Here is a 19324-nt window from a genome sequence, read left to right on the forward strand (position 1 = left end):
TGAAATATGTATGAATCGTATTTTCCCCAGAAGAAAATTTGTCTCGACTTTATTTTTTTGTAGAATAGGAGGGATTATTGGTTGTTGAAGTCCAACAAGAGGAGAAATTTACATTTAAAGTGCCATGTTTCAGAGGGGATAATGCTGGATCTGCTGATTCCTGTTTATAGAAAAGCAGTGTTAAGAAATCGCAAATCATTGCCTTTTTAACCATAAAGACTCCATTCCTGTACTTTTTTTCTCAAGGCACTGTTTAAAATGGGTTAACATTTATATTTTCTCTGACTTCTGCATAACAGTAAAGGTTTAATTTTATTTTACCTTTTTGTGAAACTCTGCCAATATTAAAATATAGAAGCCAATATATAAACCTGTACCATTTTCCTATATTAAAGTCTGACCTGAGATAAAATGCTTAAAATACCTACTTTAATGTATAAATATATGTGTATTAGAAACTTATGAAGTGTGGATTCACTTTATTCCAATCAGAATTGTCTATATATTCTCCCTATATACAGGTTGTATTTTTAAGACCTACCTGTGTAACTGCCTTTTGGCTTAGTAAGGAAATTCCCATGCAATTGAATGAAATATACATGGTAATAATGTATTGAAGATTGAAAGTAATGTTTTAAAATGAAAGGAGCATTGGTCTGTTACAGTTTAGTGAACAATTCATTCATTTCAGATTTCTCTAAATGATTCCCTTTAATGTTCTGTTACACTCTTCCTGAGGGAGTGGAACTGATATTTGATTTTAAATCTTTCTTCCCAGGTCAGTCATTGTCTTATCAACTAAACAAGATTTATTGAAAGAGAGATCCACAAAGCACTTTTTTTGTAATAATTGAGGCCCATCTTCAAACCAGCCTTTACTGGCTTGAGAAACAAATGTCCTCTGATACAAATTGTATCAAATTGACGTGTGGCTGCAGGTGAACTACCTGCCAAGACCGAATCACCTCTTCCCCTCCTCGGCTTTCCAGGTGTCAGCGTCATATACGGTCTGATTGTCCGTGCTTGACATTAGAAAGGCATAATGGATCTGCCAGAAAAGCACTCGCAGTATATTAAAATAGCTTGTTAATTTTTTAAGGCTGACAGGGAAATTGAGGAATTAAAGGTTTAATGTGGCCTGGCGGCGGCACAGATGATAAGGCCATTTTTTAAATTAAGGCAGCTGATTTCACCACTGGCTTTGAAATGCTGTTATATCCACAGGTGACAGTCATTGAAATGTAGGGAGGAAGCCGGTAGATGTAGAAGTGTGTGCGCGCAGACATTTTTATCTAGCATCGGATCTTTAGATTTTAATTTTGTTTGACCGTTATACAGCCGCAGATGAAGTCTCTCACCCTACCGCACAACATGGTGCCTCATACCAACACAAGAACATCTGATGGCAAACGTGATTACTTTACCAAGAAACACATCATGCCTGTTCATCACAGAGCGTTAACTCACTCAACTAACACAACGGAATATAAACACACACACTTAACAAAAAAAATGAGAATAGCTCCAATATAGCAGTCTGCAGTGCATTTCCTAATAGGAACACTAGATTTATTATTGATTGATTTTATTATTAACATTGCACTCAGTTTCCCTTATAGTGCTGTACAATCACTCAACAACAGCGCTTATCGCCACAAGAGGGCGCTGACTTCACATGTATCAATATTTAATAAAATTGAAAACAGTACACAACCTACTGTCGTCTAACGTTCACAGGACATTCTATACCTTGACAAACAGTATCAGATAGGTATCCAATGCAGCCTCCACAAGCCATCCCTAAGTATTGCCACACTCCAGTTGTCTGAAGACCAGGACTGTGATTTTTCACAAATGCTCCAGAAAGACTCGTCACCCGGAAACCTAATCATGCTTTCCTGATATATCCTATATTTGTTCACAGCGCTTCATTTGCAAAGTCTAATTCTTATTTAAAGAAAGCCAATAGTTTTCCTCCAAACATGAGTCTGTAATGTGCAACATCTCATTAGTGAGTGATTATCACCGGGTGTTAGACTATGGATTAATTTCCCCATTCCTACCAGTTTCCGTTCCAGTGGGATAGATAGTGGGATAACTGTTAGTATTTGCTCTCGCTCAGTACTTTTACACCACAAAGGAAAATAACCCGGCATCATTATTCAATTGCAATTAAGTTATATGATTACCCCTGGTTGTTTATGAAAGCAAGAGTCTATGACAGTTTCTAGACTGTATGAAAGCATTTTTGTTTGGAACTTGATTATCAATTGTTATCCCTCATAAATGCTACACTGCACTTGACTAAGCACACATGTAAGAACCAATGGCGACCGTGTTTTCTGAAAGGAAAATGAATGCAGATTTGATCATGGTAGACTCTTCAAGCAGTTCAGTTCACAAAATATTGTATTGTATGTAATTTCCTATAAAACAAATTAAAATCTCTACATTGAGCTGAAACCTTTTTTGTTTGTGCCTGTTTAAAAGATGAAGGCCTACAATGAATGCTCAGTCACTCGGTGGTGGAGTTTATTGTTGAGTTTAGTACTACATCTAGGTACAAAACACAACAAACAATGTCTTCCAGGAGCTCACCTAGAAACCCAGTCAGTTCCCATTGATCCATCTATTAGTTTCTGACCATAGCGGAGTGTTTGCTTTGGGAGCAAATTGGATTTAATCAGGCTGGGGAGAGGGATGGAGGTAGGTGGTGTGTTGGGACATCTAGCACTGCTGAGAGCCTCTGTGCTGATCAAACAGACCCCCGGACCACCCTTTGTTCGCCTGATGCCCCCCTATGGCTGGCAGATGGCAGAATATGCATTGCATTGCACCATAACTTGGCTGTTTATATAAAAGATACCTTTCGGCTTTCTCCCTTCTTTTTATCTCTTTGGCTTCTTGAGAATAAATAGCCCACGCTACATGACAAGCATGAGAACCAATAAACTTGTCACACGGGCATATTAGCCATAATGAGGAGTATTAGTCAGTCTGTTGAATGCATAGACTTAGTTAACAGCCTATTAAATAGGATTGCTCGCAGTATCCCTTTTAATTATGATGATGATTTATTTTTTTCATATTTTTCATAGCAGTTTGTAGCACACCCACAGAAGTGATGAGCATTCAATAATTTTTTTAAGTTTTTAAGAGTCAGATTTCAGCTCTCGTTTAATCCTTTAGCGTAGGAGAGTCCCTCTATGTAGCACCTGAGTTTACCGCCGACCCCAAACGATGCGAAGCCCTGGGAAACAAGCTGAGAATAAACCTTTTTTCTCTCCCTCTTTCAATTTTTTTTCAAAGTGTTTTTAAAGACATAGAAAGTGTACATCACAGCTGTATTTTTGCAAACTACGAAGCATAAAGTGAGCTAGTAATCTGAATGCTTTTGAACAGACTGGCAGAAATCTGGCTGACATACAAATGACCCCTTTTACATTAAAAAATAATACAATCTTTTACTTTGCAAGATTACAAACCCTATTTTCCCTCAAACAACTGGAGGTTTCTGTATTTTACATTATGTGTAAAGTGTATCTCATTAGAAATACACTTTGCCTATCAATAAGGAAATAAACATAATACATTTGAATAATCTAGCAGTATACTGACAAGAGAACATAGACTTATAATATGCAGTGTTTTCCTTTCCCTCTAACCCTCCTTTTATTGCCTTATATTTTCCCCCGCCTGGCCTACAAGATGAAAAGCCAGGCAGCAGACACTACTTTCCATATTGCTATTGCTTGTAAATGAGGGTGTTTTGGGCAGCTGGGTGCATTATACAGAGCGTGATTGAAGGTTAAACTGTGCAGAATGATGGATACCGAGTATGGTGGGTTGGTGGCCGGTGCATAAAGGTCAATTTTGAATAACAAGTGACTGCTAAATATTAGTCAAACAAGTAAGGGATGCTGTCTGTTTTCCCAGAATGCTCCTCTGCATGTTCTGAACATTCTGTTTCTGACACCCTTCAGAAATATGGATGAAGATAATTATAGTAGCAAGCCGTATAATTCAAATATGTTTCTTAATGATTTCTCAAGCACTCGACCAAATACAATCTTACAGAATTAGAGTTGGGAGACATTTTGAACCCACGTTTTGGTGCATTGGAAAAGCTCTTTAATTAATATGTGTGGGATTTGTTTAAAGAAATCCTGTCTTTACAAAGAGGATCTTTCCAATTCAATAGTAAGGTTTTATTTAATCACTTCAGGAATACAGATGTTACAGAATAGCCTGAAAGATGGCATAGAATAAAACACAAAGATATGTAAGATAAGAAATGGTTTGATAATTGAGACTCTGAAATTGCCTTATTTATATATATCCCCATATCTTGGTTTTGATAGCTGTATTTTGGATTCTTTTAAATTGGGAAAGGTTTCAAAGTAGACCTGAAAGATTAATGAGTCCGAAGTGGAGACTAGTAATTTAGCAATAAAAACAAAGGTGATTTAAACTTTTTAAAGGCATCCAAAAATGTATTCTCAGACCTTTTAAATCCTGCCAATAGACCCAGCGAGCACTGACATTTTCATTAATGTGAACTTGTGTAATTTATGATAATACGTTTTTTTTTTTTTCCTAAAAGCATAGATTTGGGGAAATTAAATGCATAAGAGCATAGGCAAAGTAAGCAGTTGGATTGAGAGCCTTTCAAAATAAATTAACTTTTAATGATTTGAATGATTAAAAAAAATGGAGCTCTTTATAGAACAGAATGTACAATATTTGTGTTTTTTTTTTTCTATGTCGTAAATACTTGAATGAAATGGGATTCATTTGCAATTTCTACCCTGCTTTGAATCATTAGTACTGCACTGTGGAGGGTGTAACTTTTTTCTTTGTTTTTTTGTTTCTGTAAGAGCTCTTCTGAGGGATGCTTGGCAGGAATATTATTTCTAGTTCTTCTGAATGAACCTATTTCCCATGCCAGACATTCTGTCATGGTGCCTATAAAACTGCTGCATGCTGTCGGGTTGTTGGAACTGTATTTTTAGCATCTGTAAGCATTTTTTTTTCTTCCCTTAACATTGGCAAATAAAAATAATCAAGTGTGCAGATTCTATTCAAGACAGCCTCACTCAGTCAGTGTACTGAAAGTGGTGTAAATTAAATTCCATCCACTTTACCTTCGGCACAAGCATGCATCAGACCAGGGCCGATGCAAATCTCCGGACCCATTGTAAATTCTGGGGACATTTTTCACCACTCTGTTCACCAGCACTGGGAAAGAGCATGCGGGTCGTTGTGAGCACAAGGTTGCTGCAATTAGTCTTTTTTTCTGTTTTTGTGTGGGTGTCGGAAATAGTGGTGTTCCTTTCTAATATATATATATATATATATATCTTGTCATGTCAAAGCATAATGAGATTTCATCTAAGAAATGGCTCCTTTGTTGTGAGTTCAGCAGGTTGTTAGGCATGTCATTTCAACGCTTGCCTTTTGGTTTCATTGGAAAATGTGCTGAATTCATTGATTGGCAAAAGCCACCCACAAAGGTAGCCCATTCACATTAAGTGCTCTGGCTTCACAGACCAAAGCACACGGTTCTGATAAATATAGCAGAATACGCCCAGAAATGACTACAGCTGTGTAAGAGGCATTGATGTCATTTTTCTTTCCGTTGTTCACATTCTGACATTCTATCCAGCCTCATTAAAAGCCTTTAGGGAGATGCTTTCTCTCCAACCTTGATGCGATGAAAACAGCTGTAGCTGGAAGGACCTTGGATAGCAGTGTACATTTCTGGTGCTGTTTCTTAAGCAGCGTGGACATGACTTATATAGTTGTAGCAATATGTGGGGATTTATTTATGAGAATCCATCTTCAACTTTCTTGGGAGGTTAATAAGTTGTCCTAAGTGCCACAATCTGCTGAATGGTTTGTTAGTTTGAAGCAAATGTAATACAGATATCCAACCAGTGAAGGATGATTCCCATTTTCTGTTCATCACACCAAGTTTTTTTCACAAATAATTTTGTGCAATGTAGAACAATGACTTCCCTTCAGTGTGTGGGGTTATTAAAGGTCCTGGTATTGAGGACAGGAAAATAAATTGTTCAGCTGTCCTTACACTGACCTCTCTTTACTTACAGATTAAACAGTTGTGTACATTACTTTGTGTCAGCTCTGAAGAGGAGCGTAGGTTGCTGTGAGCATTTTGCTAGTGGCAGTTAAGGACCCAGCAAAAAAAGAAAAATAAATTGTACCAAGAAGTTCAATATTGTATTAGAAAAAGGGCGGGTTTTTTTTCTTTTAATTATAGCACACGTGAAAGACGCAAAGAGCTTTGGTTTGTGGAGGATATGGGGTCTCCAGCAAGCAAGAGTGCTGCCAGGTGTGACATTTAAGAAATATAAATATAAAAAACTGAGTGGAATTAAAGCTACGGCTGTATCAGGGTCAGTCGTGATTCTTCAAAGAAGCCCTGAGTAACTGTATAATGAGCCGGCACTCACTGGGGCTGGGAATTGTAAGTAGAATAATAAGAAGAGCAGAATAGTGCTGGAGAGGAGAATAATGAAAAAGAGCCCAGAAGAAATTCAGACGGGACCCTTGCGGAATTCACCACATATCCCTCACAAGATTACAGCGGTGGGAGCCGGTCTCACAGAGACAGGCTTCTGCAGGATAGTCTCTCAACCACAATAGAGCACTATCAAAACTTTAGCGCAACCGATTTCAGTGTTTTTACAGATTGTTTCGAGACAGTAGAATCTGATTGGCTTTTTCAGACTCTCTAAAATGTTTTCACACACATCTCCCTGCTTTCCACTTTCCAAGAGCGAGCAGGGTGTGTACAAAGACAGCTCTCTGGTGTGAGAGGGGCAGGGATGGATTCTCCATGGGACTTTCATTTCAAAGACTTCAGCACATCAAAGCAAAACCTTCAGTCTCCTATCATGCAGTCGCCTCCACTCTGAAGTCTTATTTTAAATGTGTTTTTTTTGTTATCCCCCTCCCAGTCCATTGACCCCGGCCAACAGTTCACCTGGGAGAACTCCAACCTAGAGGTGAACAAACCAAAGAACCGCTATGCAAATGTCATCGCCTATGACCATTCCCGAGTCATCCTGACCTCTGTCGATGGTGAGTACTCCCTGAAGGTTATTTCTAAACCCCATTTTATTGCAGTGATCATCTCGGGGCTGATCTTGATTGACAAAGGCTCTGTTATTAACAGATATACAGGCAAGATGAGTTTTATTGCCCACTTTCTCAATCATTCAAATCCCAACAGAAAAAAATATATAATTTGTCACCGTTGAGATAATGCCACAGGTTCTCAAGATTATCAAGATAATATTGAAAGCTTTTGGCTGCAGAGCAAAATTTAAGCCTTTCTGGGAAATGAGAGAAAAACATTAAAGCTGTAGAACACCAATGTAGGTTTGAAAAAGATAAATACTTTAAATAAAAGTTTGGTCATTTGGAGTTCAAGAATGTCAAATGTTTGCATGTTGAAATTCATTCCTGCATATTGCTGTAATTGTTTGCGTTTTTGGTCCCATTTAACATGTCCTAACATTTTTACAAGCCTCTTTTCTTCTCCTAAAGTAATTTATCAACTTTAGCACGGTACACAGGTTTGCTGGCCCTGGTCTGGCAGTTTGAAGCTCTCATTGTAATGCTGTAACCCATAGGTGTGCCAGGCAGTGACTACATCAATTCCAATTACATCGATGGGTACCGCAAACAGAATGCCTACATCGCCACCCAGGGCCCGCTGCCCGAGACCCTGAGCGACTTCTGGCGCATGGTGTGGGAGCAACGCACCAACACCATCGTGATGATGACACGGCTGGAGGAGAAGTCCAGGGTGAGTGTGCGACGGGAAAACAGACTCGGCGCCGTCTGATCCGTCACCGATCATTATGTCCAGTCGTACGCGATTAACAGCAGCCTGCTTAGTTAAGAAGCTGCCTCCTAATGACATTTCTCTAATGAAGCAGGTTTTCGTCTTAATTGATTTAAGTTAAAGTGCCACGGAGGGAACGTATTTTAAAGACTGCTGTTGCATTGTTAGTGATGTACCGTGGGCCGCAAACTGCCTCACATTAAGAAACAGGAAGCATGGAAACCGAATCCATTTGCCCACAGCCACCATGCATCAGACCTTTCAACATATTGACTTTCCAGCATCTCAAAGTGATTTTTGAACGCTTCAGAGTGTTTTGTAACTGGGTGTAATTAGCAGTGCAGATTTATTAGTGTGGTTTTGGTTGTACACAATTAATGAATCAAGGTTTGTTTGTTTAGTTATTTTTAGATTGGTCTGTCAGTGGACATTATTACTATTTTATATTGTACAAGTTACTGGTATTGTATTGACTAAAAAGCAAAGTTGGTGATCTGAACTGTCAAAAGAAAACTGCTATGAAGTAAAAGGTGATCTGGAGATTAATGTTTACATAATCAAAAGATTGAGCACAGTAAAAACATACTCCCACATGCCTTGACAGGTCAATCATAGGATAATTAACATGGCAAAATCATTAAAACAGCTGTTGATGAAAATGTGACTGCCAGTGCATATTTTCTTCCCTGCCAGGTTTTCCACCACGCATCTATTTATAAAGCGGCTAATATACACCTGATAAGAAGGGAAGCGGTTTGGCCTTCTCTTTATTCTTCCTGGCCTCTTTGAGATTCCAGTGGAACCTTATCAGTTAACTCTCCACGCTGAATAAAACCAATTTCTGATACCCGCCAGGGCTGCAGGTGATCAGTAGAGATGCCTTCAAACAATCTCGCATCCCTGTTGCGGATCCGCTTCTCCCGTATCACAGTTGCGGAAAAGGCTGCCGATTCGTCAGACTTGGCAATCGCGCCCGTCAGCTGGCATAAATAACCCAGGGAGAGGCATCTGGCGGGAGTACACTTCAATTAGAAACTGGAGCTGTATTGATTTCTAATTAAAGATGCTGCTCAGCAACCCGGGGTTCAGAACGCGACATAAAATATAATAAACGAGCTTGACTTGAATGCCGCTGCCATTCAGAGAATAGGCGATGGCCTCTTTGGCACCCAAGAGTTGCTGGGATTTATGGGATTTTGATACACCTATTAATGGGATCCTATTAACTTGCCACACATTTACACCTCAAGCCACTTTAATTAGTGGAACCAGCGCCGGCAGATTCTATCAACTTGCAGTACGGTGAGCCTCGCCAGGGCTCTGCAGAGGAGACGCAAAGATTAAGCCCCTCCTGACCCGGCCAACGTCACCCTCTATTAAGACATATTGCACCAGGCACCTTGCAGCCAAACTAGATTCCTCTAATATCAGCCTCTTCAATCCCACTTAAAGCCGGTTAGTGAGGAAATAACCTTTAATCCCTTAAACCAGTAGTAAACAGTAAGCACCTCTGCAGGATCTTAGACAGAAGAGCCCGCATATTGCTGGGTCAGTGCCTCCCGGTGTGGCCACCTGGCCCTGTAATTCCTCAACACCGAGAGACTGCTTCAGATGCGCTGTTTGTTTTTGCTTCAGCTGGTGTTTGAAGCACAAAGTCATTGAGAACTTTCGGCGTCCGCAAGATGTTTAATTTCTGGGCATTGTGATTGTGAGATGATTGGGTTTTTTGAGCTATGATTTAGGATTAGGATTCCTCCCAGCGAACAAACCTCACAAGCAGCTATACCTGCATTCTGTGCCGACTGGTGTGTCGGGATTATCATAGCATGGGGAAAAGGGGTGTAAATATTAAATGTATGCGATACATCTATTCTTATAAGAAAATGGTGCAACAATATTCAATAAATATTCAATAAATATTCAGAACTTCCCATTTGCTTTATTATTTTCAGTGGAAATGCAGATTTAGGACCCTGTCCGAGTGTGGCAGAGTTATGGACCCAGGTGGCCTCCCTGCTATCCTCAGTTTTATCCGTCCACTCTTTCTCCTGACCTTGTGTGTGTCTTTGTGGTGTAGAATAATGCTGAGAGGCGTGAGCCACCACTCGACCAAAAAAAACACACACTCAAAAAAGTAAAAATAACCACGAAAGCCATCGGCCATGCACCAGGCTTTCTGCTCTTCCTCGGGGGCGGAGCCTGTCTAGCATGACTCTCCCATCTGGGCTGCACTCGCCACATTCCCGCTGGCCTGGCCCCAGCTCCCGCAATCTGCCGGTTCTCTCTCCCTCCCTCGGCTCGCCGTCCTCCCTGGCCTTGAGAGGAGAGGCGCTGGGGCGTGATGCTCTCAAGCTGTCTGCCCCCATTTTGCAGCCTGTTTAAAGCGCTCGGCCGATCCTGCCTCTCGCAGCCCCCCGCTCTCTCGCAGCCTCGACTCCAAAGTGCACAGTTGGCAGCGCATTGTGTTCGGTGTATGTCCAGTATAGGAGGTGTGAGTCTTTGTTTCCTGTCATAACTTTAGACTCCAATGTCCAGCCCTAAGTGTGACACCAGACATATTCAGCAAAGGTTTTCTCCCAAAAGTTTGTTTCCAAAAATCAATGGCTGCATTGTGAACTGTCTGTTTCTCTAATCAGGTGAAATGTGACCAGTACTGGCCAGGCCGAGGCACGGAGACCTATGGGATGATCCAGGTGACCATGTTGGATACTGTGGAGCTCGCAACCTACAGCGTACGCACTTTCGCCCTCTACAAGGTATGAGATTATCTATTCCCCTGATTGCTTTCTTCCTCCCCTCCTCGGTAATGCGTGTTGAGATGTGATTTCAGTGTGGCAGTCCCTGACTCCATGTAGCTGGCTTTTATCTCAATGGTGGGGGCTCTGGTGTGTTTGGAAAGCCAGCAGAACTATTCCACTGCTGCCCGGGACGTGTCAGCAGCTGTCAGAAACCCCCTGTCGCTCACGTTCTGGTTCAGGATTAGTCTAAGATCAGATCCACACATACACGACTTGAGCAAGGCAAGCGACACGAAAAGCAAACAAGAAAGGCAGGCCCCTCGTGTATATCAGCACGAGTATCCACACAGCTGAAGACAGAGACAGCCGTGAAAGACATGAGAGGCAATTATTTTCGCTCTTCACGTTGGGCTTGTCACTTGCCAAGCTCGTCTCTGCAAGTCTGTCTTTGCTGTGACTGGCGAGAAGTGCACGGATGTGGGGAAAACACACCTACTGAAGAAAGAATTTAAAAACACTGGCTAGCCAAGCTGACACAATTTCATTGGCCGAACTACGAGGTGTTGGATTTACACAGAATACATTTGAGAGATGCACTTGTTGGTTAAATAGAAGAAATCACAATATCCATGCCCATGTTTCCATGTGTTCTGTGCAAATTTGACACAACTAATTTACTCTCATGGTTTCAGCTGTGTATCTTGCACATATTTAGTGCACAGCCTTGAGAATGCACTCTTTCCTGCCCATCCAGAACGGCTCCAGTGAGAAGAGGGAGGTGAGACAGTTCCAGTTCATGGCCTGGCCTGACCACGGAGTGCCTGAGTACCCCACACCAATCCTGGCCTTCCTGCGTCGAGTCAAGGCCTGTAACCCGCCTGACGCTGGGCCCATGGTGGTACACTGCAGGTATGACACAACCCCACTGGCTCGGCCGCTGCCCCTCAGCAGTTTTTCTCTAGTCCTATACTGTCTGACTTAAAACATAATATTTGCAATGATTGCACATCTATCTGAAATTATATTTTCCAGTATTTATAGAATATTGAGTGTGTAAAGGCAAAATGTACAATTTACTGAAAGTCTGCAAATCACATGCAGGAAGTGTAACAAAACGGTTTCTGCAGAGTAATTAGTGGTGGTCAATAATCTTGTATCTTTGGGTAAGAGATGAAAGAAAATGCACACACAGTTTATTGTGTCTGAGCATCTTATAGACACACAACTTGCTGCAAGAGATTTTGCTGATGGACAGATTTGCATGGAAGCGTGGTTCTGGAAAGCAGCACAAAGCCAAGGTCTCAAGGGCATCTCTGATTGTGTTTGCTGGGGGAGTTCTCATAGCTGTCTCTCTCTCTCTCTCTCTCTCTCTCTCTCTCTCTCTCTCTCTCCTTGTGCAGTGCGGGGGTTGGGCGGACCGGCTGCTTCATCGTGATCGATGCCATGCTGGAGCGCATGAAGCACGAGAAGTCGGTGGACATCTACGGCCACGTGACCTGCATGCGCGCCCAGAGGAACTACATGGTGCAGACAGAGGACCAGTACATCTTCATCCACGAGGCCCTGCTCGAGGCGGCCACCTGCGGCAACACCGAGGTCCCGGCACGCAACCTGTACGCCCACATCCAGAAACTGACGCAGGTCCCACAGGGAGAGACCGTCACCTCCATGGAACTGGAATTCAAGGTAACGGCTGCTCAGTGGAGTAGATGGGAGAGGGTCTAGCACTGTGGAAACAGGAAATCAAATTGTCTGTTGTGGTTTTGTTTATTATTAGTTTTAATTCTGATACATATCTGCCATATTTTGGGGTTAAACCCATTTTAAGAGAAACAGAAAAAGGCCTGTCATGTAGCGTGCCGTGGTTTTGATGAAATGTCCATAATTTTGAGCGTGAATCCTTTAGCTCTTTGGGAAACGGTAATGCAGCTGAAAGATATTTGGGATGTCTGTATTTCTGCAAACGCTGTCTGTTTGAGGAAAAGAAAAGAAAAGCAGAAAACAACAGCCTATAGAAGTGCTCCATCTCAGCAGCTTATCTTGAAATAATTAAGTGTGAGAAAGCAGACTGACCGGCTGACAGCGGGGCAGATAAATCCTCCTCGGTTCGAGACTAAAGCTACCCTGGGAGCGGGAATAAGCCACTCTGCTCCGGCGCTCTCCTGTTGCTCGCTCCCCGCAGCAGTACGCTTTCCTTTCAGGCACTGACAGTAGTGCTGCCAAAACACAACAAAGTGGCGGTAAGTCCTTCACAAAATCCAGGGAAAGGGGCTGGTGTAAACACCCACTGAAAACATCCTTTTCCTTTGGGACTTTCCACCAGCCACAATTATAGGGATAAAACTTGTTTTGCAAGGAGGATGATTGTAAATCCGTAGCGGCTATAATGAGGTTTGACACTGGCATGCGACAGATTTGTTTTAGAAGCATCTGAAATCAACATCCGTTCACGCTGTAAAACAATTGCCTCAGGACTCGCCAGTGAGGGATAGGGAACTTTCCACCTAAAGAGTACAAACAAAAATGTTCATGACAGAAGATTATGGAAGCAGACAGCAGAAATCACGGCATTTTTAATTGGTATCCGTGATTCTTGGTTTGCTGCGTTCGTTCACTAAAGATCAAATGGGTGTTTGCAGTTATGGATGACAAACTTCCCTGCTTCACTTGAAGTTAAGCATGAAGGCCTAGGCTTTTGACTGAATCATTTTCCGCACATCATTAACCAAGAAAGTGCGAACATCCCACTCACAGGGACATTTGTGACAATCGAAGCATCTTTCACACGTTCTCGCAAAAAGAACGAACGATCACCAACAGACGACTTAGTGATCCACAAGAAGCAGCTGCTGGAATCTGTGCCTTGTCCTGGCTTTTGCAGCATTCGCATGAACCATCTTCTCTTTCTTTTTTCTTCTTCTAAAGCGGCCCCTGGGGGGGTGGGGATCAAACTGTAACCGTCTGAACTCTATTCCTCCAACAGCGACTGGCCAACTCCAAAGCACATACCTCAAGATTCATCAGTGCCAACCTCCCGTGCAACAAGTTCAAAAACCGCCTGGTGAACATCATGCCCTTCGAGTCGACCCGGGTGTGTCTGCAGCCCATCAGAGGGGTGGAGGGCTCCGACTACATCAATGCCAGCTTCATCGATGGGTACAGGTACGGAACTGACTGAGATCCTTGCCTTCAGAGCAATCGTATGATCTATGAATTCACAGGGTTTAGATTTCAAGACTTTCACTCAAGCTTTTGTATTCCTTTCCCCCCAGTGAAGTTTTTTTTCCCCCTCTTTAAATGGATTGTGATCTGAGCTCTGCTACTCTAGGAACAGTTTGTTTTAAAATTCAGTTGTGTTGGTGTTTCATGTCAAATATTAAAATTCCATTTGGGGAAGTGAGATGCTTCCCTATTTGGATATAAACAGTATATATATTTTTACTTGCTCTTGTTTATTGCCTGCTGAGTGGCAGTTGAGCACCAGTTTCATGTCTCTCCTTCAATCAAACAGATCCCAGCTTGTCTCAGAGTATTTCAGTTCAGAAGAAAGCATTTTTCAAGGCACTAGGTGCTTTTATGTTTTTAAACTGAAAAAAATACATGTATTTTAGGAATAAAATCCAAACTCCACAGTTATGGGGAATTATTCTGCTGTGAAGTATTCTATGCAGATAATCTGAATATAAAATGTCCCCAAAAGTTTCCTGTAGGAGCTTCATCAGTAGTTTAACATGATTATCATTCCTTATCAAATTAAAATAACGTCAAGCCACCCCAAAGAGGTACATCTTTTATTAAAGTGTAAATACCATAATTGCAATAATTCCCAATGAGAAAGTATTTTAATGAACTGTTGTATAATTTTGGCTGCTCTTTTTGTCACTGTACGTATTTTTATACTTTCATTTTCTTCCCTTTGACTGCAAGGCCCCAGAGTAGATTAGCCTAGGGATGCTCTTTGTAATTGCTGTTTTGTAATTAAGGTGCTTGCATTGCGAGTAAATAAAAAATGAGGTTCCCGTGCCCTTGGTAATGTTAAAGAAGAAGAAAAAAAAAAAGACCTGACTGATTAGTAAGATTGTGCACGGCCCTTATTTCGTTGCGGCACACACTGCAGATACATAATGGAAGCTGGTGTTTAATCGCCTGTGGGGAGGAATTCTTCAGGGAGCTGCCGAGCGACTGTGGGCGAGTATAGTTTCACTGCTGAGAGTTTGGTGTCTGTATGAGGCAGATGTTCTCTCTTAAAACCCTTCCTTTGGCGTCGCAGTGCTTTCATATGCAGTAATTAAGTCAAACAAATAAAGGTAAATTCGTTACTCCTTGGGATCGTAGCTATTCATCAAAAGGCTATTCTGCCAGCCCCCAGCAAGATGCATAAAACTCATCTGCCACCGTGCATTGGGCTTCCTGCTGTGAGAAATCATCTTTTTTCAAGTGGAAGGAATTACAAATAAATAAATAAATAAACAGACCTGCCTGACAATAGCTATCATTTCCCATCATGCTTTTTCTCCCCCTGGTCCACACGCTGTTATCAGCTCTTGTTTGACGGGCCAGGAGGGAGGAAAACGGCCTGCCCAGGTTCATCAGCACCTTGCAGTCCCTTTATGATGTGCAGTAAAGTGGCCTAAAGCTGGCTTTAATCTCCGAGATGCACATTATTGCCTTCCCTGCAGCGCATTCATTAGTTCTTCGCCGGCGGCTGTGCGCGGGGATGCGATCTGGACTTCTTTCACAGGTCGGCAGTGCCCTCTGATGGGCTGTGGCTGTAGTGCAGTTTGTCGATGTAGATAAGAAGACCGCAGCTAGAATTCAGTTCATGCTCTGTTTAAGCTCACTGTCTTGTGCTCTGGCATCCCAGGCAACAGAAGGCCTACATTGCCACCCAGGGACCACTGGCGGAGACGACCGAGGACTTCTGGAGGATGCTGTGGGAGCATAACTCTACCATCGTGGTGATGCTGACCAAACTGAGAGAAATGGGACGAGTAAGTTGCGGTTAGATAGTGACCGCCCCATCCCGCTGCCCAGCCACAGTCCTGGGACCTTCCCCTGACCACGGTGCATCAATGTCCCTAATATATTAATACATAAAACTGTTATTGCAGGGGTTGCTTTGACAGTGTCTTCTTCACTTGCTCGTTGTCTTAGGAAAAGTGCCATCAGTACTGGCCTGCGGAGCGATCGGCCCGATACCAGTACTTTGTGGTGGACCCGATGGCAGAGTACAACATGCCCCAGTACATCCTGAGAGAGTTCAAGGTCACTGATGCCAGGGTGAGAAGAAAAATGTATTTTTTATACATAACGGTATATAGTTTTTAACCCTATTAGGCATCATAGAGATTCTGTTCATCATTGTGTCTGAAGAGAGTCCCTCACAGTTTCCTGCTCTAAAGGCTTTAATGTTGAGCAGAGAGGTTTACCATTGATTCCTTCCTCTGTGCTTTGAATTTGCAGTAAATCACTGCAGGTTTACAGTACAATAGCTGTCAGAACCCACTGGCATTTTAATTATTTTCCTCCTGCTGTAAACAGAATCGCTATTCTCTGTGCTCACATGAAGTGCATGTTATAAAGCAAACCATTCCACACATGCAGTAGATTACAGCAACAGGTAAACATGGGATAAGAGAAGAGTGCTTGTGATAGAAGCTGTCCTTTTATGTATGATTAATGTAAGATATTGTATATAGCCGCTTTTGGTATGTGAGCCTCTTGGGAGATCTGTGGGATGGTTACACTACTGTACATCTGCCATTTAAAAAAGAACAAAAACCTGAGCTGAACAGCACTCTGCCAGTGTACCAGCTGTGTGAAATGCCAATGTTTGATGTGCCTACCTTTTATCTGACTCACTAGGATGGCCAATCCAGGACCATTCGCCAATTCCAGTTTACTGACTGGCCAGAGCAAGGCGTGCCAAAAACCGGGGAGGGATTCATTGATTTCATTGGCCAAGTACACAAAACCAAGGAGCAGTTTGGGCAGGACGGACCAATCACTGTGCACTGCAGGTAAGGGGCACTAACTGTCTGCATTCTTGTGCATGTTTCAATCAGAAATTCAGTTATTTCCTGCTGAAACCAAAAACTACTGGGCAGAGTCTCGGATGTTCCTCGAATGGTCACACAGCGCTTTGCCGATTTTGCTGTATCATTCCTCATGGTTGTGTCGTTCCTTCCGCAGTGCTGGTGTGGGCAGGACAGGGGTCTTCATCACCCTCAGCATTGTGCTGGAGAGGATGAGATATGAGGGAGTGGTGGATCTCTTCCAGACGGTGAAAACCCTGCGGACCCAGCGGCCAGCCATGGTACAGACAGAGGTAAAGGCCGGGACTGGGCAGTAAAGCTTGTTCGATCATGAAACTGTGCTGTTCTGGGAGCATTTTCATCCATGCTTCGTTAGGAGCCCAATTAGTGTCCCTGTAAGAAAGGATGATTCATTGTGACCCATTTCTTTTTCTCTCTCTCTCTCTCTCTACAGGACCAGTACCAGCTGTGCTACAGGGCTGCTTTGGAGTATCTGGGAAGCTTTGATCACTATGCAACGTAACTACTCCTGGACATCCCCCCAAAAAACCCTTCAGGAGTACGAAGTGTTCCTTCTGAGCCATATCCACCCACCTGATTATGTACAGACGCTGCCAGAGGGGAGAGGAGGGCGGGGCGGGGCGGGAGCCGACCCTCGAATTCAGTCCACAATGGCCGACCCACAGAGATTGCTTTAAACCCTAGACAGAAACAGCAACTTTTAACTGCGTTCGTCTGATTTCAGTCCTACACATAACATCCCTCCCTTTGCATTTATATGCTACTGGTAGCAAATATTATTTTTTGCTTTTTTATCAACATTGTTATTATTATTATTATTATTATTTAGAAATTTGTTTTTATAATCATTTACACTGGTAATTTTATTTTCTAAGTCTTAATGGCCTATCTTATGGGTCCTTTCTTTTCATAATTGGTACTATTTTTTATTTTATTTACAAAGGATTTTTTGTAGTTTATTTTAGCATAAGGAGGTGTGCATTTATATCACATCCCTGGATACTAATCCTGGAGAACCACTACTCTCTGAGCTGCTCTTGATTTTATTGTTTTTTATCATCATGATTATATTCTCGTTTTTTATTTTTCTTGTGTATAATTGGTCTTATCCAGTGGAAATGGGAGATGAACTTTTATAAGCCTTTTCACTTCCTGGTACTTTATATAAAACTCAAAATTAAATAAAAAAAATATAAACCAGAGTTAGAGGTACTATATAAACCCATTAGGATCAACACAATCCATCGATTTAAAGATCAGCCATGTACAGATTCTAGCCTTGTTCTCAATAGCTGTTAATTGTGATTTAAAAAAGGAAAACCTGTCGTTTAAAGACCTTTATACACAGTGAAAGAAAAAACACCTAGAAACGGGAGATTCCGGTTTCTTCCGCACCAGTCAGTGAACTATAATGTCTCTGGCTCCCAGTCTGGCCAAGCACACCTCAGTGTGTACCGCAGCCGTGCAAAACTGTCCGAGAGCACAACACACAAGGGAACAAGCTCTCAGCGGGGGGGCTGCACCGCTGTGGGACGAACAGCACAATCACTCACAACCTTCTAAATTAGAAACTACTGTATATTAACAAAGAACCTTCCAGGGATCAAGAGAAGTCTTTTTTTTTCCTTGGACTGGCCTGCTGTTATTTTTATAAATATATATAAATATATATATACATATATACAGTTCTTGCTATCCTGCAAAAGCATCGACTATTGTTAAATATTCCACTTGCAAATAATCCTGGATTTTTCTTGACAGACCAACATGGGGGGGAGGGGAGGAACTACAAAAAAAGACTTCTGTTATTCAATCTGTATTAATGGTACAATGTTATAACTACTGTATTATCATTGCTCTCACTGAGAAGGCGACGTTTACTTCTTAAGTGTAGTGAAGCAGCACATGCGGACGGTGGAGGATTTCTACATTTAATCAAAGGTTTATTCAGAATGACTTAAATTGGCGGAGCGAGCGTAATTTGGAGATGAGGGACGGCGATGTTGGCGAAGCATTCATTTTTACCTTGTGTATGCATAGTGCTGTAGGGGTTAAATCTGTTGTATACACAGTCTGTTTTCTATTTGTTAATAAAAAATGAAAAAAAAAATGTTGCAAAAACCTTGATGTTAATAAAGTTGAATAATTGGGTTTTATATAATTCATTTGTCACAGTTCTGTCCCCCGTTTCACTTTCTGTAATGTGTCGTCTGTCTGCTTTATATATGTTCTGAATTGGAACGCCCAGGTGTTTTTCTTTCCATTTCCTTCATTTGCGTATTTTGTGTATATGTTATTCTCGCATTTCTATATATTCATTGCATATAAGTTGTATATCCCCTCATCCCACTAATCCAACTCTCCTGACGTTCACATTTGTCACCAGGCAGATACCAGATATTGACCAGGTATGGACCCACGAGAGGACGGGTCAGCGCAGCCAAGCGGGTTGCTTTATGGCACCAGTCTAACTTCACTATTTTGGACGTGAAACTCAAAGGCTGTCTGCTATGAAGATCAAACTCCTAATGAGGATAGTTCTCTAACCGACTAGAGCTTCTGTTTCTTGTTTTGATGTTGCGTTTACTCTTGACCAGTCTGTCTGACCTTTTTAAAAGCTGCAATCGACCACATGTGCATTTGTTTCTGTTACATTA

The 19324-nt window shown here is 42.0% G+C and overlaps 1 protein-coding gene across 5 annotated transcripts in view; it reads left to right on the plus strand.

The window, feature by feature from the left end:
- ptprfa (protein tyrosine phosphatase receptor type Fa) overlaps positions 1-18828 on the plus strand; it is a 206526-nt gene extending 187698 nt beyond the window's left edge. For all 5 annotated transcript variants that reach the window (XM_066691835.1, XM_066691834.1, XM_066691837.1 and 2 more), the window contains 11 exons: positions 6981-7104; positions 7659-7834; positions 10510-10629; positions 11366-11520; positions 12012-12297; positions 13595-13773; positions 15476-15602; positions 15766-15891; positions 16477-16631; positions 16804-16939; positions 17101-18828. In XM_066691835.1, coding sequence (XP_066547932.1) covers positions 6981-7104; positions 7659-7834; positions 10510-10629; positions 11366-11520; positions 12012-12297; positions 13595-13773; positions 15476-15602; positions 15766-15891; positions 16477-16631; positions 16804-16939; positions 17101-17169 — 1653 coding nt within the window. In that variant the 3' untranslated portion in view covers positions 17170-18828. The remainder of the gene's footprint in view (positions 1-6980; positions 7105-7658; positions 7835-10509; positions 10630-11365; positions 11521-12011; positions 12298-13594; positions 13774-15475; positions 15603-15765; positions 15892-16476; positions 16632-16803; positions 16940-17100) is intronic.
- The last annotated feature ends 496 nt before the right edge of the window (positions 18829-19324 follow it).

Source organism: Amia ocellicauda, chromosome 19 (genome assembly GCF_036373705.1).
Source record: "Amia ocellicauda isolate fAmiCal2 chromosome 19, fAmiCal2.hap1, whole genome shotgun sequence".
In the NCBI taxonomy this organism is placed as follows: domain Eukaryota; kingdom Metazoa; phylum Chordata; class Actinopteri; order Amiiformes; family Amiidae; genus Amia; species Amia ocellicauda.